General features: G+C 35.3%; 1 protein-coding gene across 1 annotated transcript; it reads left to right on the top strand.

The window, feature by feature from the left end:
* The first annotated feature begins 576 nt into the window (after positions 1-576).
* LOC128871760 (alpha-tocopherol transfer protein-like) lies at positions 577-27314 on the top strand. The gene is made up of 3 exons (XM_054113812.1): positions 577-753; positions 25871-26175; positions 26246-27314. The coding sequence occupies exons 2-3, from the start codon at positions 25871-25873 to the stop codon at positions 26865-26867; spliced, it is 927 nt and encodes a 308-aa protein (XP_053969787.1). The 5' UTR covers positions 577-753; the 3' UTR covers positions 26868-27314.
* The last annotated feature ends 559 nt before the right edge of the window (positions 27315-27873 follow it).

Raw genomic sequence — 27873 nt, 5'->3', positions numbered from 1 at the left:
CTCTTTTCCCTTCCGTATCTGAATTACAGCCTTTGCCACACAGGTTCAATGCGGCATTCGTCACCAAAAATTACTCTCAAAAAATAGTTAGGAAAACTTCATTGCTCTTGGTACAAGGGTCCTAAAAATATTTTTTGTAAGCCCGTGGCATTCTTAATTCATTGCACAGATGCTGTAACTCATTTCTTTGCCAATTTCTTGCATTCGTCAATAGCTCGCTCGCGTTCATCTGTTTGTCAATTCGTTTATTTCGTGTACGTTTCGGCTTTAACTTAGTGATGTGGAACTGTGTTGTACCGCTGCGCATCGTTTAAGAGCTGCGCAACACGCAGTGCACTGGCAACACACACACACACACACTCAAGCTTATGTACCTACATGTTAACACATTTTCTGTATGTGTGTGTGTAGAAGAGCAAAGTGGCGCGACGTGGTGCTTAGATGGCCGAATAGATGTCCAATTGCAAATAACGGCAACGACGGCGACGCAGCAGCAGCAGCAACAGCAAAAGGCCGCATCTAGACCGGACTTATATAGCGGCAAAACATGTTTGGCAGTACTCAGTTGCAGATTTAGCCACCAACGAAGCGGTTGCTGTCGTTGTTGCTTGCGGTCGTGAAAATTTCAATTCTTGCCAAAAATTCAAAACCAAATAAAATAAAGAGCGCGTAACCAAGTGACGTGACGCTACAAAAGGATTAACACTTCAATTTTTTTATTAAATTTATAGAGAAAACTTTAAAAACCTCAAGGTAAGAGAGAGCGCCACAATTTATAAAATAACATAATTTAAAAAGTAAAAGGCGAGCTAATTGAATAATTAAATATTTGTAAAAACAAAAGACTTAAGCAACGAACTGGGCAGTGAATATATAAAAAAATTAAGGAACCAAATTTAAAAGGAGGAAATTAATAAACAATATTATAAATTTAAAACAAAAGTGTATTGAACAAATTTAGCTAAACTGAAACATGAATTAAAAAAAATGTTTCTTAGCCCATACGTATCCGAATAAGATACGTCATATTTTTAGACGCTGCCTTAAAAGCAGTTTGTTACAAATGTGCTTACTGAGCTAAAATCAAACTACTCGAATAATGAACGTTTTCTTAAAATGAAGTTTGTTTTAACATTTTCGAAGCCCAAAACTTAAAAAAACAATGGAAAAACTGTTTCTGGAATAATCTCACATTCAGATAGAAGTTCTCGACAAATTTGTTCTATAATAAGGAGATACTTGTTCTTAGCTTCGGGGGGAATAATTAAGGAGAAATAGAATACCTGCAATATTCATGAAATAACATACTAAAAAGTGTACTTTAAAAAGTTGTATTTTTCTCTTTCGGAAAGTTCTTTTTTGTTTTGTATGAAAAGTGTATGGCAAGAGAATATTTCTTATATTTATTAAAAATGAAAATTTTTATGCTGTGTTTATTTTTCTATACTTTGGTAAAATTTGTACAATGTGATCTCTAGTCTTAAGAACCCCTGAGAGTAGGTGAGGCTGCACGCTGCTAAACCACACCTCCTGTTAAGGAAAATTTAAGTAACCAAAGCAATGAAATTATAAATTTTTGTCAAAATTACTACTTTATAGAAAGGTTTCGGGAATTGGCAAAAATATTATTAAAATAAATTGAAACTATCGTCTCTAAAAAACTGTTAAATTAGTAGTGAAGATAGTTTTTATTAAAATCAAGTTTAAAGAAAAATGTTTCCAATCCGTATGAGAAAAAATTAGTTCAACTAAGTATTCAGAAAAAAATGAATTTAATAAAAAAAGTTTTAAATTTACAAAAACGTATATCTTTAAAATTTAAACTAATTTAGTTTAAGTAAAAAAATTTTTTAAATAAATTATTTTTTTTTTTTAAATACAAATTTTCTGAATATGAACAACTGTACTGTAAAAAGCAACTAGAAAAAAATTAAATAATATTAATAAAAAAGACAACTCTTTTTGGATAAAAATTTAAGGAAAAATATATAAAAAGATTATATAACTACAATTTTCTTTCAGAAACAAAGTCAATATTTGAGATACGTTTGTGTAACAAATATTTGACTCAAATCAAATTTAAAAGAAGAAATATATATAAAAATTATAGTAATCTTTAAAAAATATGTATTGAATAAAGTGGCAAAACAATATAATAAATACCGTTTCTTTCCACTTTTTTTACTTAAAAATATTTAATTCAAATTAAACTAAAAGTACAAAGTATTTAAAAAATATATTAATAATATTTTTACGAATTTGTTTTAAAGAAAATTGTAAACCGATTTGTTTTGTTCTGGTTTTGTTTTTTTCTTGTTTCCAAACACATATTTGTATAAGAAATATGTAACTTCAACCAAATTAGGAAAAAATTATTTAAAAAAGGAATAAATTATGAAACAATAATAACGGTTTCCGTTTTTAGTCATATACTTTTATAAGAAATATTTTATTCACAAAATTATTATTAAGAAAAAATATTTCAAAGAATTGAAAATACTCAATTGTTTTTCTATTGCGCTCTCTGGTTGTTAAAAATAATATATATTCGACACAGATGTGTTCTTGCCCGTTTCAGAAGCCTTTTATTAGTTGAATTATTGAAAAAACTGATTTTTTTTATAGCCGACTTTTCATTTTCCTTAACTCCTCATCTTGAGTCACAAATTCTCGCTAGAAGTGCAGGTAGTATTATAAGTAGTATTTTCGCATTCCAACTACGTGACCTTAACGTAGGGTATCCGCATCCTAAGAGTAGTAACCCATTCGGCGTGAGTGACGCACCTAAAACCTCTTCTTTGTGTAATAAGTACTTTGGAGGCCTATTTAAGTGTTTAATCTTTGGTATATTCCAATGGCATTTTGCCTTAACAATTTGGTATACTTTACTTTAAATTTTTTTATTGTTACCAGTCGCTATAATTTTATTTAAATATTTATATTAGAGCCATTCGTTTAAAAATAACCTGGGTCATATACCGCAAATGAGAGCTTATGGCTATAGGCAACTAAACAAAAAAATTTAAAAATGTTTTTAGAATAAATTAATTTCTGACCAGCTTTTAAACAACACATAACTATTAGAGGAACAATGTCTGAAAACAGGTTATCAGCCGCTGCGGCCTTAAGGGGTTATACGCAGTTATGAAGCAAATAAAAGACGGGTTGTCAAGGATTTATCCTGAAGAAACTTGAGGATATTTTAATTTGAAAATTTTTGACGGTTATAAAAGCATCCTCCAAGAACGTAACAAAATTTTTTATTTATGAAAATGTTGATTATAGAGCGCGCTGCAGGCGATTTCTGGAACCTCCTTTAAAAAAAGACGATTTACGGTGTACATCGTAACTCAGGATTGGATTATCTGACATCAAAAAACCAAACAAATTTTGTTAATATATTAGATTATCTAGTAATTAATCGTTCGGCTAATCAAAATAGTGAATTTTCACAAAATGGCAGCTTTTAAAAGAAATGATTTCGATTTTACGTTAAAATTTGGCCGTAAATTGATTATAAAATGGAAAATAAGTATCAGATTTACAAAAGGAACGATTAATTACTAGAAAATGTATCTTTAAAGATTGAGTTAAAACGGTTGACCGATCAAACAAGCCGTTTTTGAGATATCGTGTACACCGACTTGAAAAATGCCGTTTTGAAAAAAACACGTTTAAAGTTTCAATACCTACCTTAAAACGTGCCGAGGCATCTTTACATATTTAGGTATAACTCCGAAAGTATTGCTTAGATCTACTTCAAATTTCGTGCGTATACTTTTGAATATATGTACATTACAAAAATGCAATAAAAAAATCGATTTTTTTGAAAGTCATAACTGCGTATAACCCCTTAATAAATGTATAAAATTAATACAATTTCAGCAGAAAATTAATAAAAAAAATTCACGTCAAAAGTACTAAATAAATTAGCCCTTATTTATAAAAATCCTTTAGAAATTTCGAGGAGTACAATTTTTCCAAATACAACAGGGATTTTACTACCGAAATAGGTTCAAATAATTTAAATATAAAATAAAAGAAAAAGAAATTTGCACTCAATTTAACGGGGTTAAAAAAATTGGAAGCATGAAGCAACTTATGTTTAAATATGTACGAGTGTACCAGGAGGTTCTAATAAGTTGTTGTATGATTTTGCCACAGTAATATGCATCAAAGGTTGCACTGTTTAGCAAATAAACAATTCAATAGAGGCATGACATATTCTAACTGAGGACGTCAAGCTGACCGATCAATTTTGGAGGAATAATGAAGAAATGTGAACCAACAAATTGTACAAAAAGTTTAAGATTTAATTATTAATTCATAATCTTTAGTAAAAATAATGATATTTAGAGCCATTTTCACATCTTATCTTCAGTGTACACTTTACTAACCGAGATGATAAATTGTTCCTTAACTCTTTTTTGTTTTCTCAGCAAACCGTCAGATAAAAATTTGTCAATCACGAACTTACGGCGAATAGAAGTTTGAATTCAACGACTTTGAGTTGAGCTACTAAACTTTTTAAATATTTGGATCAGAGAGTTAATAAAGACTTGCGAAAACGAAAATACTTTATGAAACAGTGGTTAGTTGAGCAAACAGCAGTTAAAGTTTTATTTTTAATTAAAAATTAAAACAATTTGACGGTTTTTATTAACAACACTATGCAGCATTCCTTTTTTCACAGAGAAGAGATTAGTTAATTTCTAAAAAATTTTATACCACATCGAAATATAGAAAAAATTGTTGTCAAAAAATGCAGCTTCGCAATTTTTCACAACTGTTAGAGTAAACAAAATCCCATTAAAATTTTTGAGTTGTTCAAAATTTAAGTTTATACTTACTTCAGTTACTTTCATTTCGTTAAAATTTGTTCACAAGTGTTATTAGGGCGCTGTACGCATTTAACAGCGAGTGTCAACATAAAGCTACGAAATGAGCCGACCGAGGTGGCTGGCACTTGAGTGTTCGTGAAAATATAAATAGTGATCCGAGTAATTCCGTCAATTACGGACGAACGCTTATATTAATGACTTCAGTGTCTTCCGTAACCCCCAATGAAATTTTCTAATAAATATTTTCACTGAACATGTTGGTGCTCAGATATCGCACTTAAAGGGAGTTTTAGAACTTTTCTTAAAAAAGGAGTTAAGGCCGGCGGGCCAATTAGATGTCCTAAATTCAGTAGTTTTCGCGAAGCGTTGTAGGATGAGAAAAAAAACAATTAGCCAAATGAAGTTTTGGGGATAGTTTAATATATATTTGAACTAAAAAAAAAAAAATTGTACAATCTCCAACAATATATTGTAAGCCGAGTTATCAATAGATTCCCAGAGCGCCTGTATCCAACTTCTGTACAAGATACAACTTGCAATTTTCATCTGAAAACAAAAAAAAAAGATTATTAATTTTGATGTAATTATCTTCGATGTGAACTAAGATAATTAGGAGAAACACGTAAAATTCGAATTTTTGGGGAAGGTAGAAAAAAAAAGTGGTTTTTCAAGGAAAAAAAAAACTCTTCAACTGGGTAAAAAAGTCGCTTAAAAAAAGTTTTTTTGCAATCGTGTACATAAATTAGGTAAAATCGTGAAAATGAAAAGCCGAGAAAACGCGCTTCAAAGTACAACAATAAGCGCACGGTTGCTCGACGCCGCACTACGCTCGGCTCTGTAGCTCTGCAAATACTTGGAATTTAACTCTGAAAATTTGTGTCTCATGTTCTTGAATATCTAAGCTATTGATTTCAGGAAAAAAAAAAAAATCGATTTTTTTGACCTTTTAATTGGCCCGCCGGCCTTAAATTGGGGGTAAAGGGTTAAAATGTTCCACAAGAACCATCCTCGTTTAATTCTACCACAGAATATTCATAGCTTATCCATCAAAAATCGACGACAAAATTTGAAATTTTCGAACCACTGTAAAAGAAATGCTGCACATTCTGGACTATTACAGTAGATTCTGTTTTTATGCGATATATACGTTCCGCAAGAAACAGCATAAAAAAAGCTACCAGTTCTATAGTAAAACTATAGATACGTTTCAAAAGTGCTAAAAACCGCATGAATCTGAAATAATTAAATAAAATCGCATAAACAAAAATTGTATTTTTGAAAATTATATCTTTATTTAAGAAACGTCAGAATCGAAAAATAAATTTAAATCGTCAGAAATTGAATCAGACAATACCCGCATGTTGCGCATCCGTTTAGGATTTGGCATAAAATCACTTCCGTCACTTGAGGAAATGTACACGTCTGATCTGGATGGTGATGCAGGCGGTTCCATACTTGTAAGGTTAGCATTTTTGATATAATGTATAATGAGTTTTTGCTTAGCTGGTTTCGAATCTTGTTTATAAGTACAATCCCCGATAGGTCGACATGCATTTTTTAATTTAAAAAAACCCGCACTATTTCAAAACCGCATAAAAACAGAATCTACTGTACTTTGCTACACAAAAGTTGTCTACATACGGCGTACTTTCATTCGGATCCCAAAAACGCTATAAATGGAAAAAACGAAAATGGAATGAAAATTTATTTCTCATCAGAAGGTTCAATTATAAATGTGTGAATTAACTAGTGCTATTATTTTATATATTACTGCTTCACAATATGGACAAATTGAAGAAACTAACATTATTATTTTATCATTTATTGCCAGATTTGTAGACCATCTGAATTTTTTCTATAAAGAATTACAATAAATATTAACTTTTGGTCACTTTAAAACATAGTTAAAGTCCAGCTCACCCGTCATTTTTTTTTTTTTATTTCTTATTTGTGTTTGAAGTTCGAGGCTCATTACCACTTTTCGCTTTTCTTTTCAATAGTTTCCTATATATTTTTTCAAGATAAGATAAGAGTTTATTAAGTAGAAAAACATTACAATATTTATGTTATCGCACAATTTACAGAATATGATATAAATCTTAATTCTACATTATTATATTTGTATATTTATCACAGGTTTGGTTTTTTAAACGATTTTCTCTTTTTTCGAAGGAAAAAACTACTATGAAAAACCTCCGCTATACATCTTACAAGCTAGGGTTAATCTATTCGCATTTAAGTACCAGGGCCTAATTGAACATTAAGAAAGTTCAGTTATTAGTAGATTGTCCGAAAAACTGGAACGAGTTTTGAATCTTTTAGTCAAATTTTGTATTTGATCTGACAAAATCTTAGTTTTTGATTCATCATGAAGCTTTTTGGTGGAGAAATGCCATGGGAGTCGTAGCATCATTTTGAGTACCTTATTTTGGCAGATTTGCAGTTTCTTAACATGTGACTTTGCGATATCACTCCAGGCTGGACAGGCATATAATATTATTGGCTGAAATATAGACTTATAAATGATTAGCTTATTTTCATCACTTAAGCCTGAGCGTCTATTTATTATATAAATTTACTACTTAAATTTGGGTTTAATGCAATTTTCATTCTTTGAAAAAAAAAAATAGCTTCACGACAAAAACTATAATCGCTAAAATTTAAATTTTCCTTATGTGCAAAACGCAATCTAGAACACTTACCTTTACTGTACGTTAAACCTTTAATTATAAATAACTCTCATGCATTCGCGACGAGTGCATTATTTCAACATTTTTTTTTACAAAACAGCAATGTGGAAAACAACAACTAGACACACTCCGAAAATAAATTTGTTTGTATATACTTACCGCTTATGTATGTTTGCATAAGGTACTCCTATTTATTAAGTAATCTGCCTTTACTAAGATTTTAACATTTATCATTGCACTTGTTTTTGTTGTACCAAAAGGTGTTTTTGTTTTTTTGTTCTTCTTTCGCAAAAATGTTGATTGAACGCCAATCGACATAAAACCTTGAGCAATGTCAAGTTCGCCGCTTGAGTCTTTCGTTTGTGCTGCTGCAAAATGTAGGTGACTTTTGCAATGACATACAAGTGTCGGTATGTGTTAGTAGCAATATGGAAGCTTGTCTTCAATATTTTCCATAAATTTGGCTCAAATCAGAGACCAATGCGGAAGTTTTATTTTGCCCAATAAAAGTATCGGATATAATAATTAAGCAAAATAAAGCAATAAAAAAACTTTGCAAATAACAAAGACCCGGTTTCGCTAATTTAGTGATTTGCATGAGAGGCATAAATTTCGTATATGTGAGCATAAATTAGTAAATTTTATAGGTTTTGCTATTGCCGTCTTGTATTAAAATAAAATAATATTGTATAATATTAGCGAAACTGGATGGAGTTTTTTGCGTAAATTTTTGCCAAAGAAGTCTTTGATCTGATATGCATTAAACTAGTTGGCTGAACTTAATTTTATATAAATAGTTTCTTTCCTATGATAATGCGAAAATATTTTGCATATTTTTTATGCATTTGGAAATTAATGCAAACTGATTTGCTCTGGGTTTTTAAACAAAAAGTTGGTTAATGTAAATTTCTGACAAAACAACTTTCAAATTCTTATTTATGCTTTCAAGAATGGTAGAGCCTGAATTCGTTAATAATTTTAATGAAACTGAACTCAGAATCAATGAGGTTTGAAAAAATATGTTCTACATAAAAAATATAAACTTTTTTTACACTGTAACCGAGTAAGTGATGACTACTATTCGGCTGATTCGAGTTCGATAGCCACTGTGGTAATGAAACTGCCTTATTTTAATAGCGCACGCTTCTCAGCAGTCTAACAAACCTACAGCCGTATTTCTTGGACGAAAAAATACCTGATGAAAAACTTTTTCGAGTGAAGGATTGGAAGAAACCGGTTAAATTTATGAGAAAAAAGCTGTCGCTTGAAAGATTTCAATCTAACTTATCTGAAGGCTGAGCTGTCTTTTATCCTGTGTGTATTAGAAGAGCTTAGGGAATCGCTCATATATTTCTCGAAAATCCTGCTGAAGGGACAATCCTTACCTGGGCATAAATCCAAAAAAGTTTCCCCAACTTTAAGAGGCTTTAAAGAAGGCTTAATAAAGCAGTAACCGAGCTTCACCAATTCTAATCGCATTTTTATCTGGAGTTCCGACTAACATAAATATTTCTCTTTCCTTAGCTAATAAGATGAAACTTCATAAACCGGAATTCGAAATAAAGGGGTTTCCAATAAGAGGTGTTATTTTGATATTCAAAGAAAAATGCTATTTTTTAATACAATGATCCAATCCGATGTTTATTTCATTATAAAAGGAAAGATATGCCGTTAATAGTGGAAAATAACATAAGAGAAATGACCACCACGACCACGCTTACAGGACAATATCCTTTCCATGAAATTTTTCATAACCGAATTGCTGCCCTATGTCCACGATAGCCTCACGAATTTCATCTTTGAGGTATTGAATCGACCCTGGGTTGTTGGCGTAGATCTTCTCTTTCACGTGGTCCCAAAGAAAAAAGTCACAAGGTGTTAAATCACAAGGTCTCGGTGGCCAATCGTGATCACCTCTTCGAAAGATAACACAGTCCGGAAACGTTTCCCGTAAAAAATCAATGGTTTCGTTGCTTGTGTGACATGTAGCGCCGTCTTGTTGAAAATAAACCCTGTACAGATCAATACCATTCAATTTCGGCCATAAAAAAACGTTAATCATCTCTCGATAGCGCAATCCATTCACCTGTAACACCTCGTATTGGAAAAACCTTTATAAACGAGAAGTTTCCAAATTTCACGCCACTTCATCCACCTGCCTAGATAATATGCATAGGCTATAATATGCGCTAAAGAGTTCTCTACCTTGCGTGAAAATCTCATGAAAATCGATTAAGTCATATCGAAGTTTAGCTCGTGCAAAGAGACAGACACGCACGCTGGTAAACATTTTAAAAACGCTTTTTTTTAATTTTTATTACTTATAATTAACCAGCTGAGCTGATAATAGTTCTTTTTCCCAGAACCACATAGTATCACTAATTCCCCTTCACCTCTTTTATTACAAAATTTACAAAACTCATTTTAAATAAACGCTCCTCAAAAAGCAAATGTTTAAAAATCAAAATTGCATTTGCACATGTATTTAAACTGACTGCTGTTCCATGTGTAATTTCATGAAAACAGGTTTAGAACTCTTAGCCAAAAACTGCCACACTAATCATTCCAATACAAAAGACCGAGAAGCAATCTTGCAGAAAAATATTTATTGCCACTTCCTCGGTTACCAGAATGGCAACAGTTGGCAAACAAAAACAAAAATAGCTTGCCAAATGCTTACAAGCTTAAGCCAATATGCATATGCATAGATGTATTTTATATTTATATATATATATGTGTGTATGTGTGCATTTCTGTAAGTCTATTTATCTACACACAAGCATTGGACAATAGAGTTAAACCGAGCTAAACCCCTGTAAGCCACAGCGGTCGAACCAGTTCGTTTATGATTTTGTAAAAGATGTTGCAACACTTTGTAGCAGTAGTATGTACTCATACATACTTACAAGCATGCGAGCAACAATTGCTGCAACACAAAAAGGCAAAAGCACATTGATTGCGAATTTCTGAGTGCAATCAACTTGCAAATGCAGTTGTTGCTACAACAGAGTATGACGAATAAGTATTGATTTGAGTGGGGCACGTTCAGATAAACATGCACTTACATACACATTTACAGGTAGACATAGGTACAGGGTGGCTGATGAATTTTGCTACATTAAGAAACTCAAATAACTTTTTTTTTAGTGTATGGAATTCATTTATTTTTTTTTCAAGTTGAAGGTCATTAAATTTTATTAAATGTAGCTTAACTAGTTTTAAAAATAATTGAATTTAAATGCCCCCCATGCTCGTTGACACAAGTGCGGCATCTTAGTAAAAAGTTGTTCATTGCTGCTTTGAGAGTTGCGACAGGAATAGCCGAATGGATTGTTTTAGTTCATCCAAATTTGTTGGCTTTGTTTTATAAACTTCTTGTTTAGATAAACCCCACAAGAAAAAGTCAGGTGCAGTAAGGTCAGGCGACCTGGGGGGCCAACGAAATTCGGAATTTCTTGAAATCAGTTTATTGGGAAATTTTCGTCGCAACTATGTCATAACAGTCTGGGCTATGTGAGACGTTGCCTCATCTTGTTGAAACCACACAGAGTTGAAAGGAATTCTCTTTCGGCGTAGTTCTGGATAGAAAAATTCTTTCAGCATTTTCAAATAACGGTCTCCAGTAACCGTAACGGTGTGACCATTTTCTTCAAAAAAATAAGGCCCGACAATACAGCGTGAAGAAACCGCACACCACACTGTCACGCGAAGAGGATGCAATTCCGTCTCGTGGAGTATCTGTGGGTTAGAAGTACTCCATATTCGACAATTTTGTTTGTTCACATTGCCGTTTAAATCGAAATGGGCCTCATCAGACATGAAAAGGCAGTTTAACATGTTTTGGTCTTCTTCCACCATTTGCAGGACCTTCTGGCAAAATTCCAAGCGAATCGGCAAGTCTGCTGCATTCAGTTTGTTAACCATTTGAATTTTGTAGGGAAATAAGTCTAAATCTTTGTGCATTATTGTTTGCAAAGACTGTCGGCTGACACCAAGTTGAGCAGATAAGCTTCTTGTTGAAACCCTTGGATTGCTTTGTATAGCTGCAGCTACAGCAGCGATCGTTTCCTCCGTCCGAACTGGTGGGTTTCGATGATAAGGCCTTCTTGTGACTGTTCCTTGCTCAGCAAAATTATTCACCAGTCTCATTATGATCCATCTGCTCGGGGGATCGCCGCCAAACATCCGCCTGTACTCTCTCTGTACCAAAACTACGGACTCCAGTGCGTGATAGCGGCGGACTATCCAAATTCTTGTTTGCGTGTCCCAGTTATCCATTTTAATAAATTTTAAAGATCAATCTGCAAATTAAAACAAAAATGGAACAGATAACTTAAAAAGAAAAAAAGTTATTCAATTTTTTTTTGGTAGCGGCTTTCATCAGCCACCCTGTATTAGGGTGCTCCACTCTCCATAACAAAAAAATCGGTACTATTTTTCTAAGGGAGTTACAAAGTCCATTGTATTTTATTTATTGCTAACATATTTCGGGAACATATTAAGATTTACGTGACCCGCACAATTTAAAAGTACCACCAAAAATTACAGTAATTTGTTTCCGTCGATAAAATTAAAACAAAAAGATCTAAAGGTTTTTTCAATTGGCGCGGGTCGATTTTGGCGCCCTGTGGCAGCCATTTTGTTTTGGTGACATCTGTCAAATCTTTTGTTTATTACTCAGTTGTTTATGCCAAATCACCATGACAAGTTACACGATTGAACAGCACGTTCAAATGATAAAACTTTATTATCAAAATTAGTGTTCATTAACGCAAACGTTGCGCGCATTGCGCCCATTTTTCGGTAGACGTGGCGGCCATTCCAATATCTTATAGCCCATATTGAACCATATGGACCTAGAGGACATGTGGTTCCAGCAGGATGGCGCTACGTGCCACACAGCAAACGCCATTTTATTCCATTTCAACATCTACCCGCCCTTATTGAAAAACCCTTTATTTAATTAAATTTTTTTTTATGCAGATCTTTAAAAAGTATTTTGAAAAATTACTTATATTTACAAAAAACACAATTTTTTGAAGTACACATATATGTATTATCAAATCGGTCCAGTTTACATAAATCTTAATATTTTCGAAAATATTTAAGCGGAATTCTTAAAATATAATAAATACATTTTATAGTTCTGTAAGCTCAACTTTCTTTGGTGAGACACCCTAATGTATGAAGCACACATAGTATGTCTAACAGTACAAGTTTAATTTTCCATTTTTTCTCGAAGCTTACATGCACTATTTCCGCAACAATTCTTCGAATATTCCTTCTCCAAGCGCATTAAATTCGGCTAGCCAATTCCATTGCGACGGAATTGGCCAACGCAAAGTGAAATAAAATTACTATGTAAACTTTTATTGCAATTTTACGCGCTGCGAACGGGAGCAAGTGAATGTCCGGCCAACACATTCACGCGTATCATGTGTGTTTTTTGTTTGTGTTTGTTGCATGCGCCCGTCTGCGCCGTCGATTACCATCGTTCCCAGTTGGAGCGTTTGCGTCTAATCTAGTTTTCTTAAACAGAATGCAATCGATTTTGCAAGTGATTGCAACAAGAAATTGTTCCTCAACCATTGAAGCAACAATGACAAAATACGTTAGCGCATTAACAGAGTTACAAAAGTATGGCTCGTGCAGTGCTCTCTATCTTAACCACTCCACCTGATTGAAAAGCAAGCAGATGCAAGTAGCGCAACACTTTAAAGCACAATCAAATCCGTCTGCTTGAATAGAAATCGAAAATAATACTCGAACTTCGGATTATTGCCCACTTGTCCACTAACAACTCTAGCCATTCGGCCATAAATTATTTTTATTGGTCATAGCCCCCGAAACGTGCGCACCAATTTCCGCAGCCGAAAGAAGAAGGCAAGAAATAAAATGCGAAAGTGCTGTTGCAAAAATGTGCTAATTACAACAATAACAAAGCGTGTGTGTTATGGTTATTATAATTTGGATTTCTTAATAACTGCTATTTTTTTAGTTTCATCGCGACTGTGCTTGAAATTGTAGAGCAAAGCGAAAACTATGCTGTTATTGTTATTATCTACTATAGTTACTATTTTTTAATTCATTTTTACTACTAAAGAAAAATTTAATTGTTCATTTTTTATAGCCGAAAATCTTTCGAGCGCTTCTTAATTTATTTAAGCGAAATATTTTACAATTACCTTCATACTTATGAGCAGAAAATAGCACGTTCTTTTTTATGATTTTTTTATTTACTCTGCTTTTGTTTTTATAGTATATTAATTTCAACTAACTATTGAAAAGAGGAAATTTGTAATTATAAGGAAGAAACTTATTGAGTCTTCTTAGCCGAGTTCTACTTAACCGAGTAATCTATGCGCGGCCTGCGCTTGCTATAAGTCAGTGTTTCTATTTTTTATACGCCTACACTTCTGTTAGGTGTTTGGCCGAGCTCCTGTAAGTCCCTCTATTCCGTGGAATAACATCAAGTCCACACCACAAATAGGAAGAGGAGCTCGACCAGACGCCCAATAAAGGGCCAATTGCATACATATATATTAGGCCGGGTCGATTTATGGGGAGGCAAAAAAATCGCCCATTGCTCTGTGAAAATCATATTCTAGAGATCAAAATAAGAAACTTTGCCGAAGGGACCATACCTTTAAAACGAATGATGTCGCCTTATTTTGATCCCTAGAATACGATTTTCACAGAGCAATGAGCGATTTTTAAATCAACCTGCCCTAATATATATGTATATATTTACCTCTAATATTTTCTATAAATCAACGCCGCCAGCTATGCGATTTTAGAACAATCAAATCAACAGGTAGAGGAAAAATATTTAGCATCTAATTTTTCTAATTTTTGTTTCATTTCATTGAATTTCGCTGAGTCTGGTGGATCTCATGTAAATTGCGAAAAAAATTATACCCACATTTTCAAACTGTTTATTACTTTTTAAATAACTACACATGTATCTATGTGTACATATTATTTCTTTTCTATGTTCCACACATGATGGTTAGAAAATTTCTTAATCACCCCCTTCGAAGTTCATTTTAAAACATTTTCACCATTTACCTTCATTGTCACTTTCAAAAAAAAAAACTGAGGAAAAGGGTCAAAAAATGGCCCACCAAAATTTTTGTGTTTCACTATTTTATATACTCTGCGTTGAGAAAAGTAACTGTATTGGTATGCGTTTTACAATAATTTCACACATATGCAACGACACACACACTCAAGCGCATAGCCAACATGCGGATTGCCGCTTTATTGCTGAGTTTTTTGTGAATCATCAATTAGCGCGTGGAATTTTTTTTCTTTTTGGCCTTTTGCAACACCAAAAATTATTATGTCATATGCGTTATATATGTAAATATGTATTAAGTAGTGTGTGGATGTCTACTTAGTAGCCTAAATAAAATTTTTTGCCTTGCAAAAGTGAAGTAATAAACAACACCGTAAATGTACAAATAATAGGATGGTATAAATGAAGGCAACGGTTGAATGGCCACTATGCGGTGTATATGTACCAGTATATATATGTAATAATTTATGAATTTTGCGCAATTGTTCCTTTTTTTACTTTAGTAGCTCGCATGCAGTTATGAAACATTTGTTTCTTTTTCAGTGCGTATAAAAGTCAGTTCTTGCTTAAGTAATTTACAATTTTTACGCTCATTTGCAACAAAGAAACTACAGAAACTAAGCTTTATAAAAAATAATTACAATACGATATCTGCGTCGGTTTATAGTTTATTGTAAATTAGTGCAACTACGATACACCTTTTTTCTTCCAAACTAATTTTTCATAAAAAAAATTTAATACCAGAATACTCAAATGGTTAATAGAGTGTGTTGGAGCTACTGCGGTTGCACGCAGACTCCCAATTTTTCATTGCCATCTTCTTTTATGAGAAAAATCTGCCAATAGAGCGACACGCCCACACATACATATTAATGAAGATTAGATATTCGATTTTTAAGGGCTACTTGTAAATCGGTCCAACTCACGTAAATTCCAATATTTTTTCAAAATATTTTGGCAGAAGTCTTTTTTCGATGAAAAAGCAGTACTGATTTTTCCGCGTTTTTTTTTTTTTTTTTTGTATGGAGAGTGATACACCCTAACACACATATATAATATTGTGTTTTATGAGTTGCACATCTTCCTAAAACCAGGTAACCATTGCCAACGACCATTCTTCAATTCAACTCTCCACTAACATCGATAAACTCGCCTCTTTGCTCAGTCACGCTTACACTGCCAAGCCCCTGACATGCAGTAATCAGTCAGCCACTATACAGACATTCACCCAAATCAAAGCAGTGATTAATCAGCAATCAGACGATAACAATAGACTGACTGGAGTCGTCGTGATGTGTCACTTAGGCAGAATTGAACTAAACTATTTATTTACACTCCTATTTGCATGCCTACTTGTTTAGTACTAGTAGTTGCACGCCACACCCACAAGTAGTGAATTAATTTCGTTGCACGCCTCTCGCTTGCAGACAACGAGCAGACAATTGTTGCTGCTGGCTGATTTGTTGTTCCTGTACTATAAGACAATTTGCATAAACACGTTGTCATGCTCACTATGCTGCCTCACACTCCACACCTGCCATTTGACGGTGCTGTGAATGAAGCTTGTAAAGCTTGCCGCTTTGCCTGCGTCTATCCACTTTTTTACATATTTATTTGCAAACAGAAGCAGGGCAGCTGTCCCATTTACATACTACTATTATGTAATACATAGTTTGCATATGTTCTGAGGGTATTGGTATTCACTATATGTTTATAAATAGTAAATAAATACTATATGGGAAAAATGCAAATTTTGTATAAATAATGAATATTAATCTTTCTTGTCGAATTCATTGTAGTTACACGGGCACATACTATATGTCCTCAGGGTTTGAAAATAATTTATCAATGAAAATATTAGCACTATTCAGACGTGCCTTTTTGTTAGAGAATTTTAGTTATTGGGATATCTACGAGCTGCCATCAAAGTAGCAGCCAAAATTTCCAATGAGCCATGTCGAGTTTCTTCCGTTGTTGTCCATTAACATGCTTGGACATGGCAAGTTATGCAAGTAGACGTAGCCTATAGTATATCATTCCTCTTGCCTTACCACACAACCTGCAGACCCTGTCGATTTCTGCTCCATATCTACGACTGAGCAGAATGTTGGTTATGTCAAAAATTTAGGGCTCACTGTTGTGTATAAAATATTCGCTTTCTAAATTAAAGGAGCTTCTCAACTATCTCTCTCTCTCCCTTTCTCAATAAATGATTTTCGATGGTATTCATCTGATTACTTATTCAGTTTATGAATTCTTGTTGTAGTTGAGGAATTTATTAAAAAAGAACTATTCCCTCCCGTGAGACATTTTGAAAATTTTTACATAGCTTCTTTGAAGCACAGGACCTTCACAGAGGACGTTTGACCTTTTAAGATTCAGTTTTGGCCAGAGCGCTTTAGAGACCCATGGACAACCCGAAACTCTCTGCATTTGAGGATTAATAGCAATTGCTTACTATTTACGATAACCCAGGACTGAAAGAAATGCAGCATTATCATCATCATCAACATCAAATAATGGAGGATTTTTTTTTGTACTAGCCGCTAACCCTCAAGAGACAATGTCGAACCTCCTAATATATTACTACCACGAAAAACTTTTCATAAAGATATTCCATTGTTCGGTGACAGTATAAAGCTATAGGAATCTTCCATTGTAGGGCAATGCAGACCGAATGTGATTACTCATAGTTCCACCCAAAAGGCGACTATCCAATAATGCTAAAGTTGGGAAACGAAGAAACATCTCAATGATGTTGTTAGCCACTACGACTTTTGAGTAAAAACGTACATGTTGTAAAGGAAGTTCTCGTATTTTCTCGAATGAAACGTGCACAGACCTTTCGTAAGCCCAAATGATCAGTTAAAAAACAATAAATCGATGTTTTGGGGATGTTCAACTCCCATGCCATGAGTTTCAACGATGATTTCTGTGCCTTTTGGATAGATTTTCGAACAATTTTGATGAAGTTTTCGGTGATTACTAATTTTGGGCGGCCGTATGTCTATTGTCATTTACTTATGCCTTCACAACCATCTCTGAAACATGTAAACCACTCATGAACTCTGGCACGAGATAAACAATCATCGCCATACACTTTTTCATTAATTCAAATGTTTCGGTAAACATTTTACCGATTTTAAAACAAAATTTGATATTCGCTCTTTGTTCGAAACTCATTTTTGTATCGATGACACAAACATACTGACACTGTCACCAAGCTTTCATTGGAATTCAGTAGGGATGTAACTTCCAACGCACTAACTCATTAAAAATATGGCGCCATCAAAACATTATGTTTAACGTTGAATGAAGTCAAAAGAGTCAAAAGGAGGAAATTGATGAAAATTTGAATGAAATTTATCGCACTAACAGCAGCATATGTGAGAAACGAGATTTTCCTTTCCATTTTCAGAGGCTCACTGAAGTACGAAGTTTTTGTTTACGTAATAACGAGCTTCTTCTTAGTTTCCTTGTCTTTATTTTAAATTATTTAATCAACGATGTACTTTTTTACTACACTTTTTAGCTGAATTATCTGCCATGACGACCTTCATCCACCTATGAAGCAAAATATTTCGTCAATAACCTTTTCATTCATACCTGGCACTCAACCTCAAAAGCAACAGATCGAAATTATTTCATACTCAAGCAAATGTTGGTAAAAAAACAACAACAAGGATGACATGTGGAGAGCTAATTAAAAGGCAATGTTATCGTTGTGGTGTCATCAAGCATAACGCCACGCCCATAAAGTTCAGAAATAATCTCTTAAAATAAAAGCAAATTAAAAATCTTAGCTTTTGGTAAACAAAAACTTGTAGATGTGCACAGTTACACATGCACCTACATACATATTTACTGACAATGAAATTGTAATCAATTAAAATCCTATTATTGTTGCGAAATTGTTTCGTTTATTAACTTTTTTTCTCTTTCATTATTAAATTTTAACTTGAGAAATATTTTTTTAACAATTTCGCTATTTCTTTTTTGTCTCGATGCGAAATTATTGCCTGAGGAGGTTATTTTAGTTACTCGTTTTGAACGCATGGCTGATGGCATAATTAGCAAATGTGTGGCGTGATCGAAAACAAACACATATTGTTTTAACTAATCGCTAGTTGAACTTAGTCCGCTAAGCTATTATATTTACACAACTTAATGTATGCACATCCTCCAGTAGAACTTGATTTTATGTAGTTCCGCATTTTAATGGCGACCGAAAAATGAATCGCCTAGCGACAAGAGTTTCAACAGCCGGTTGGAGATTAGAATTTTTAAAAAGTAAATAAAATTGAGTAAGCAAAAGAATTTATTAAAATCTTGATAATGAACTGACTAAGTTATAAATTATTGATCATTTAGTTTGCTCCTTGGCTTAACGATAGCGGTGAATAACGGCAAAAGACAATATCAGAAGTTCAGAAAGCGCGTCAAAATCATTTATGGTTTCTTATGTACCAATAAAATTCTTAACAAATAAAAATAAGTAATTGCAAATGCTAAATACACCCTAGGTAAGTGGTTACAACAAATGTTTCCTTAAATTAGCCGTCTTCATACTGCTTCCTTTTGTACAGAAGTCAATAAAATCCTATCAGTTAATTGGTAACTGGCTGTCTGCCAAAGCACCGAGGTTTAAGATATATTGAAAACTCATCTTTAATGAAGCTAAAGTTCACACCTACTTCGGCTTCTTTCTCTTGGCAGCGATTCGGGAAGCTATTGAGCTACTAGAGGTTTTCAGACTCTAACAGAAGTTTTGCTGATCATTATTTCTTTCATTCGATTTCATATTGATTAATCAGATTTAATATTTGTCTACAAAATATCTAGTACGTAGGCTTGTTTAATATACTTTTTCCCTTCACTCTTTTGCCTCCACTAAGACCCTTGGACCATAGTATCTATTCAACCTTATCTATTGACTTTAACCTTTAACTCAGTTAGGATGCTCATCGATTTAACGCTGACAGATCAATGAGATGTTAGTTTCCTTGAAGCACAGGTTCCTACCCACAGTACTAGAATGCACAAGAAGACAATCAGTGAGCTTATAACAATGAGCCCAAATTTTATTCACTATATGCACACAGATAACTGACGGAAGATTGAGGTTCTAGGCCAAAATTTATTTTCGCAAAAACCAAGCACCCTACTTAACGAAATACCGCTGAGTTTAGTCTGATAGCAGAATTTAACACTCTCAGTGCGGATTCTTACCTGTGTGCTTTCTCAATGCTTATAAGCCTCTTATCGAATCAAATCTAAGCTCCGCTATAAGCTTTCGGTGTGCATGGTTCTTCTGATCTTAAAACGCGGTTTTTCTAGACTTTAATGGGCTCTACCTGTCAACCTCGTTCAGGATTGTCGAATACCTCGCACTGATCCTTCTCATTAAGTTAAGTTAGTTAAGTAAAGCTTAATCGTAGGCTTTTCAGCAAGTATCCCTCCCACCAGCCTTCCTATGCACACTAAATGCCTTTCGATGTAACACCACTAAAGCCTACCACCGGCTTAGTTATGGAACCAGATCGAACGATATAAGTCTTTAATGTCTATAAATCTATAAGTCTACCAATGAACTGAATTTTAAAAGGCTTAAGGCGCAGGTATGAAATTTATCATACTAACGGTCACTTAAATGTACCGTCTAATAGGACCGTGTGTTTAACTGGAGAAGAATGATTGAGCCTTTAGTGCCAAATTTTCTTATGTATTGGGAGGTTGAATTAGTTTTAAAGGTGGCACACAGATGGCGCTATTTATCACTTTATCGCGTTGGCAATACTGAATATATATTCATGACAAAGCCTCATCCCTAGGCTTTGTTTATCAGTATCTGTCATTTCGCTGAAGTATAAACAACGCAGTGTTTTCGTGCTCCGAGTATGTCAACTTTCGTGCCGTCGAAACGCAATTTGCGGGAAGCTTTGCTTTTCTGCTTCAATTTGAAAAAAAATACAGCCCAAGCCCGTGAATTGCTGCAGAAGGCCTACCCAGACCATACTCCGTCGATTTCAACATGTGAGTACTGGTTTCGACGATTCAAAAGTGGTGATTTTCACACCGAAGACAAGGAGCGTCTTGGCCAGCCCAAAAAGTTCGAGGACGCGGAATTGGGGGAATTGGTAAACGAGGACTCGTGCCAAACCCAAGAAGAGCTTGCTGAATCATTGGGCGTTGATAAATCAACCGTTTGCAAGCGTCTAAAAGCGATGGGAATGATCCAAAAGCAAGGACATTGGGTCCCGTACGAGTTGAAGCTGCGCGACGTCGAACGGCGATTTTTTACGTGCGAATTGCTGATCGAGCGACAAAATCGGAAGGGTTTTTTGCATTGGGTGGTGACTGGCGACGAAAAATGGATCCACTACGATAACCCAAAACGCAAAAAATCATGGGGTTTGCCCGGCCACGCATCAACGTCGACGGCCAAGCAGAATATTCACGGCAAGAAAATCATGCTCTGCATTTGGTGGGATCAGGTCGGCGTCGTATATTTTGAGCTGCTCCAACCGGGCGAAACAATCACGGGGGATCGTTACCGACTGCAATTGATGCGTTTAAGCCGGGCATTGAAAGAAAAACGGCCGGAAACGGTAAAAAGGCACGACAAGGTTATTTTGCAACATGACAACGCTCGGCCGCATGCTGCTCAACCTGTCAAAAAATACCTTGGAACGCTTGGCTGGAGAGTGTTACCCCACCCGCCGTATAGTCCAGACATAGCTCCCTCCAATTATCATTTGTTCCGGCATATGAGTCTCGATTTGGCGGACCAGCGGTTCTCCTCGTACGAGGCTACCAAAATATGGGTTGAGTCATGGATAGCCAAGCAGCGGCCAGAATTTTGAAGAAACGGCATCCGGAAATTGCCCGAAAGATGGGCGAAAGTTGTAGCTAGCGATGGCCAATACTTCAAATAAAATATTTTGTACCGTTTTTTCACAATAAAGCCCCAAATCTTCGAAAAAAACCTTTAAAACTAATTCAACCTCCCAATAATATTTTTTTAATATTCGCCTTTTCGAAACGGAATAATTTTCCAAATAAAATGTTTAATGAAGCTTTTTAAAAAACTATTTATTTGGTACTCGTTTTACAATACTTCATTTGAGTTAATTTTTTTAATTTTATGTAAAACAAAAACACGAAATACCAATTGAGAGAAAAAGGTTTTTCTAATAGCGGAATAAAACTGTAGATGCCCCCATTTGCGGAACAACATCAGCACGCATGCCACAAATAGGAGGAGGACCTCGGCCAAACATTCAAAAAGGGCGTACACCAATTACATATATACATAAATATAATTTTTTAGATATGTAGCAACCCTATTCAAAAGTTTTCTAAACAAAGTATTAAAATTTCTTTTTTTTTAAACATATCTTTTGTATTCTCTCTTGGCAGTAATTATTGAACCCAGATATGAATATACATATATTATATAATAGGACTATGAATAAGTTCGTTTCGGTTTTACAACAGATGGCGTAACTTGATTATTATTCCATCGATCCACATTTCCAAACATTCATTGGAGAGCTACTGTCGTAAGGCACAAACGTCAGTATAAGTTTTTTATTTGAAGCGTAAACAACAATATTTTTACCACACTTGAAAATGTCGAATTTCGTGCCAAATAATGTGTTTTTGCGGGGAATTCTTCTTCATTATTTTAATATGAAGAAAAAAGCAGCCGAAAGTCGTCGTATCTTGGTGGAAGTTTATGGTGAGCATGCTCTATCTGAGCGAACGTGCCAGAAGTGGTTTGCACGCTTTAAAAGTGGTGATTTTGGCTTGGAAGACGAAGAATGCGAGGGTGCGCCGCCAAAGTTCATAGATACCGAATTGGAGGAATTGCTCGATCAAGATCCGGCTCAAACGCAAGAAGAGGTTGCAAAAACTTTGGGAGTTGATCAATCAACCATTTCCAAACGTTTAAAAGCCATGGGAATGATCCGAAAGGTAGGCCATTGGGTGCCGTATGAATTGAAGCCAAGAGACGTTGAACGCCGTTTTATGGCATGCGAACAACTGCTTCAACGGCACAAAAGAAAGGGTTTTTTGCATCGAATTGTGACTGGCGATGAAAAGTGGGTCCATTACGACAATCCAAAACGTCGGGCAACGTATGGATACCCTGGCCATGCTTCAACATCGACGTCGGCGCAGAATATTCATGGCCTGAAGGTTATGCTGTGTATCTGGTGGGACCAGCTGGGTGTTGTGTATTATGAGCTACTGAAACCGAATGAAACGATTACGGGGGATGTCTACCGACGACAATTGATGCGTTTGAGCCGAGCACTGCGAGAAAAACGGCCGCAATATGCCGATAGACACGACAAAGTTATTTTGCAACATGACAATGCTCGGCCACATGTTGCACAAGTGGTCAAAACATACTTAGAAACGCTCAAATGGGATGTCCTACCCCACCCGCCGTATAGTCCAGACCTTGCGCCATCCGATTACTATCTCTTCCGATCGATGCAACATGGCCTGGCTGACCATCACTTCCGTAATTACGATGAAGTCAAAAAATGGATCGATTCGTGGATTGCGGCAAAACCGACCGAATTTTTCACAAAGGGAATCCGTGAATTGCCAGAAAGATGGGAAAAAGTAGTAGTAAGCGATGGACAATATTTTGAATATTAAATTTGTAACCATTTTACGTCAATAAAGTTTCAAATTTCGAAAAAAAACCGCACGAACTTATTCATAGTCCTATTATTATATGCATAAATATGTATAAAAGACGATATATTATATATATAAATATGGCTACACTAATTAAATTTGTTATGAATTAAAGCATAATAAATTTTCTAAAAGCTCAATCCACTGTCCTCCCTCTACATTTTCCTACTGGGGCATACCCACTATATTTTTTGTTTTTGTGACTTCGTTTGGTTTTAAGCAATCGTTTGACGAGATAAGTCATTGAAAGTTATCAGGGGGTTTAAAAGTGAATACAAATTAGTATATGCATATTATGCATATATCTTCTTCTTCTTCTTAATCGGCGCGATAACCGCTTGCGCGTTTTTGGCCGAGTTTAACAAAACGCACATCAAGTGAAGCTAAGTCCTTCTCCACCTGATCTTTCCAACGCAGAGGAGACCTTCCTCTTCCTCTGCCACCACCAGCTGATACCGCAGCGAATACTTTTAAAGCTGGAGCGTTTGTATCCATTCGGACGACATGACCCAGCCAACGTAGCCGCTGGATCTTTATTCGCTGCGCTATGTCTATGTCGTCGTAAAGCTCATACAGTTCATCGTTCCATCGCCTGCGATAAATGCATATATACATATGAAAAATAAACGTATTATATTTATTACAATTCCTCGCTGTTATGCAACACTCAAAACGGGCAGCTGCATTCAGTTTAAACTAAAAAGCATAATTACCATATCATAGAAGAACTACCAGCACGCAACTGAACTCTGTTCTAAAGAAAACACAGGTCTACTTACCAGTCGACGGAAATGTTTATCGACGTCAAAGCTAACACGCCGCTTAACTTAGCTAAGTTTTATAAAACGTTTTCATTTACGTATATGCGTATGTGAATTCGGGCAAATGTACATATATATGTAGCTACGTGTGTATGGGCGCTCATTTGTATATCTCCTGTTTATTTTTCTTCTTTGGTTGCCAACATAGTATTTCTCACTCTTTTTCTGAACGTTTTATTATTTAAGCAAAAACATGCAAATATTTATTTCAGTTGAAGCCATTCATTGTTGAAAAACTTCTTACAACACTTTGCCGTATGCGGTTGTACGACCCCAATAATGAATATTGCGCAACACGTCTGCAGACACTGTCGCAGAGTGTATGTAGGACAAACTCTGTTGTACTCTTGTGCGGACTTCAACGCGTAAATTTGTTATTTTAACATTATGAAGGTCACTTGTAAGTTTTTTTCCTCTTGATGTTGTTAATTTTTTTATTGCTTTTAGTTCAATCACATATGCAATTACGTTGGCAGAAAAGATGGTACAGTAATAATCACGTGAAACTGAAAAGACGCATCTTTTAAAACTTTTCATGGCAAAAATTCACTACACTTTGTCCGACTGCTTCCGATAACCCGCGGAACACATAAAGGTGCAAGTAAAAGAATTTTCTGAACACGACATCGGGTACTTTTTATCCCTAAAATTTAAATGTATGTATTTCTGATATTTCTTATTCAGTTTAGTTCGTTTTCGGTGCGTTTGATAACTTTGGGACTTAATGACAAGTTAACATTTTTTTTTTGTTTCTTATTTAATTTCCGACGACGGCCGCCGTAGCCGAATGGGTTGGTGCGTGATTACCATTCGGAATTCACAGAGAGGTCGTTGGTTCGAATCTCGGTGAAAGAAAAATTAATAAAAAAAAAAACATTTTTCTAATAGCGGTCGCCCCTCGGCAGGCAATGGCAAACCTCCGAGTGTATTTCTGCCATGAAAAAGCTCCTCATAAAAATATCTGCCGTTCGGAGTCGGCTTGAAACTGTAGGTCCCTCCATTTGTGGAACAACATCAAGACGCACATCACAAATAGGAGGAGGAGCTCGGCCAAACACCTAACAGAAGTGTACACGCCAATTATTTATTTATTTCCGTATTTTTTTTTTTTTTTTTTTTTTGAGAAAGTATATTTCATTCTTCTGCAAAAGCCATATAAGTCCAAGTTTCAAACTTTGTGCAGATTTCAAAAAGAGATTCAAGCAATTTACATTGAAATTTCAATCTTTTTAGTCCGAATTTTAAAGTTTTAAAACCCATTGAATTTGGAAAAAATGAAAAATTGTGTTGGTGTTTTCAACTTTTTTTCTCATACTATTGGGTGTTTTCTCTATAAAAATGTCGACCATTCGTTTTATTGGCTAAGTGAAAACAAATGATTTTCTAGAATAGTTCGCAGCCTAGGTGCGGTAGGTGCTGGTAAAACTAAGATACTACACAATATGGATATCAGGTGTTTGTGCAGTTTTTGTGGCTGAGTTAAGTTAAATCGAAGATCACCAATTTTAAGCTTTCCAGGTCTACTATTTAATCAACAGCGGCCTCAGAAATAAAAATAAAATAGAGTCTATGACACTCACGAATATTGAAGTATTCTATAAAGGTGAAAATTGTTGGAATTAATTAATTGTTTTGAGAAATCCCTAATTACATATAAAAATAAATACAAAAAAATCTTAAATTTACTTACCTAACTTTACACCACCCACCTCTTCCCTCTTTCAGATGATGCTCGTTCAGCCCACACCCCAACAACGCATCACCATTCGCGAGGAACTGCGCGAACCCGAAAATCAATCGGACATCGATCGTGACATCAAACTCATACGTGAATGGTTGGACACACAACCGCACCTGCCCAAGGATATGGATGATGGCCGTTTAGCTACATTCTTGCGTGGCTGCAAATTCAGCTTAGAGAAGGTGAAAAAGAAGCTGGACATGTACTATACTATGCGCAATGCTGTGCCGGAATTTTTCGCCAATCGTGATATTAATCGACCTGAACTAGCCATGGTGTTGGATTATTTGTAAGTGTGGTTTGTGTAATGGGAAACCCTCTTTATTTTTAAAAAATATTTCTCCATCTTCCTCTTTTAGACACTGCCCCACTCTGCCCGGCCTCACACCCAATGGTCGCCGAATTACTTTCGTGCGTGGCATTGATGTCGACTTCCAAGCGAACCACATTAACGATGCCGCCAAAGTGGCGCTCATGATCGGCGACATTCGTCTGCTGGAGGAGAAAGTTGGCATTGCTGGCGACATTTTCATTGTTGATGCCACACTTGCTTCAGCTCATCATTTTGCCAAATTCACGCCAACTGTGATTAAGAAATTCCTCATTGCTGTGCAAGAGGCGTACCCAGTGAAGGTGAAAGAGGTACATGTATTCAACATCTCGCCATTGGTAGACACCATCTTCAACTTTGTGCGCCCATTTGTTAAGGAGAAGATCCGCAACCGTATCACCTTCCACAGCAACATGGAAAGTTTGTACAAGGCGGTGCCACGTGATTTGTTGCCCAACGAATATGGCGGCAAAGCCGGTTCGGTAGTTGAATTGAACCAACAGTGGAAGAAGAAGTTGGAAGAATACACACCATGGTTCAAGAGCCAAGAGGACAAAAAGGCCAACGAAGCTTTGCGTCCCGGCTCACCGAAGACTACCGATGATCTGTTTGGCGTAGAGGGTACCTTCCGACAACTTAACATTGATTAGGTTGCTCGGCGGGCTGATCAAATTTACTCGTACTTGAGATTAGTGCTAGGGTAGAACGGATGTACGGATACGGTTGCGTTCCGCGGCTTTCTCATGCTTTCGCTTTGGAGCTAGCTGCTGCTTTTTTGTGCTCAATTTCGTATTATAGCTTAAATAAACCACTGACATCGCTCCATTTGTATAAATGACATTCGCTTGTGTGTGGATAGAAATATAAATACAAATAAAAATATTTTTAAATGTCTACTTATTTTTTATCATTATTATTGTTATTCTTTTGTTATTATTAATCCGTATTGTCTCGTTCCCCTTTCACTTTGCGGATATGTATCAAATTACTATTACTTACATTTTGTATTTTTTAAATTTATTTCATTTTGTTAATATGTAAAGTGCGCATAGCTCACTACACTCACTTCATTTTCCTTTCTTGTGTACTATTTGTTTATGTTTAATTAAATAATAAAAAAAAATATTCTGAAAAAACGAGTTTAATTTCATTTGTGTCAAATGTGTTGGGGACATCGGGTCGCATGTTTTAAAGGTAAATAAAAACTACTATTAAGTACTCCCTGTTGCATAATTATAAGCGCACAATAATTTTACTCATATTTTTTATGGCCTTTTAAGGAATTTATTTTTACAAGCCCTTTTTCGAAAAAAATGCGCGTAACAAGCAACAAAAGTACCATCATTTGTATTAGGCAAGAGGTAGGTAGGTGAAATGTTTAATGCACCACTCTGGCACTCCCCAAGTAGCACTAACGCGCCGATTTGATACCATTTTGAGAATTCCAACGGGCGGATATCTATAGCCAGCCAGAGCTTTTGATGTAATGGAGAAGATTGATGGAGTTTAGGTTGACGCACTGCCCCAAGATGTTGAAGAAAAGAGCACCTCAATGCCGGTACGCGAGTGCACCAAATTTTTTTTTGGTCTTGTCCTAGTTCCACCAGATTTATTCGCTTTGCTTCTTTATCCAGCTTAGAAAAGACAGAACTAACA

This window comes from Anastrepha ludens, chromosome 2 (genome assembly GCF_028408465.1).
Source record: "Anastrepha ludens isolate Willacy chromosome 2, idAnaLude1.1, whole genome shotgun sequence".
Lineage (NCBI taxonomy): Eukaryota > Metazoa > Arthropoda > Insecta > Diptera > Tephritidae > Anastrepha > Anastrepha ludens.
This window is presented reverse-complemented; position numbering and strand designations above follow the sequence as displayed.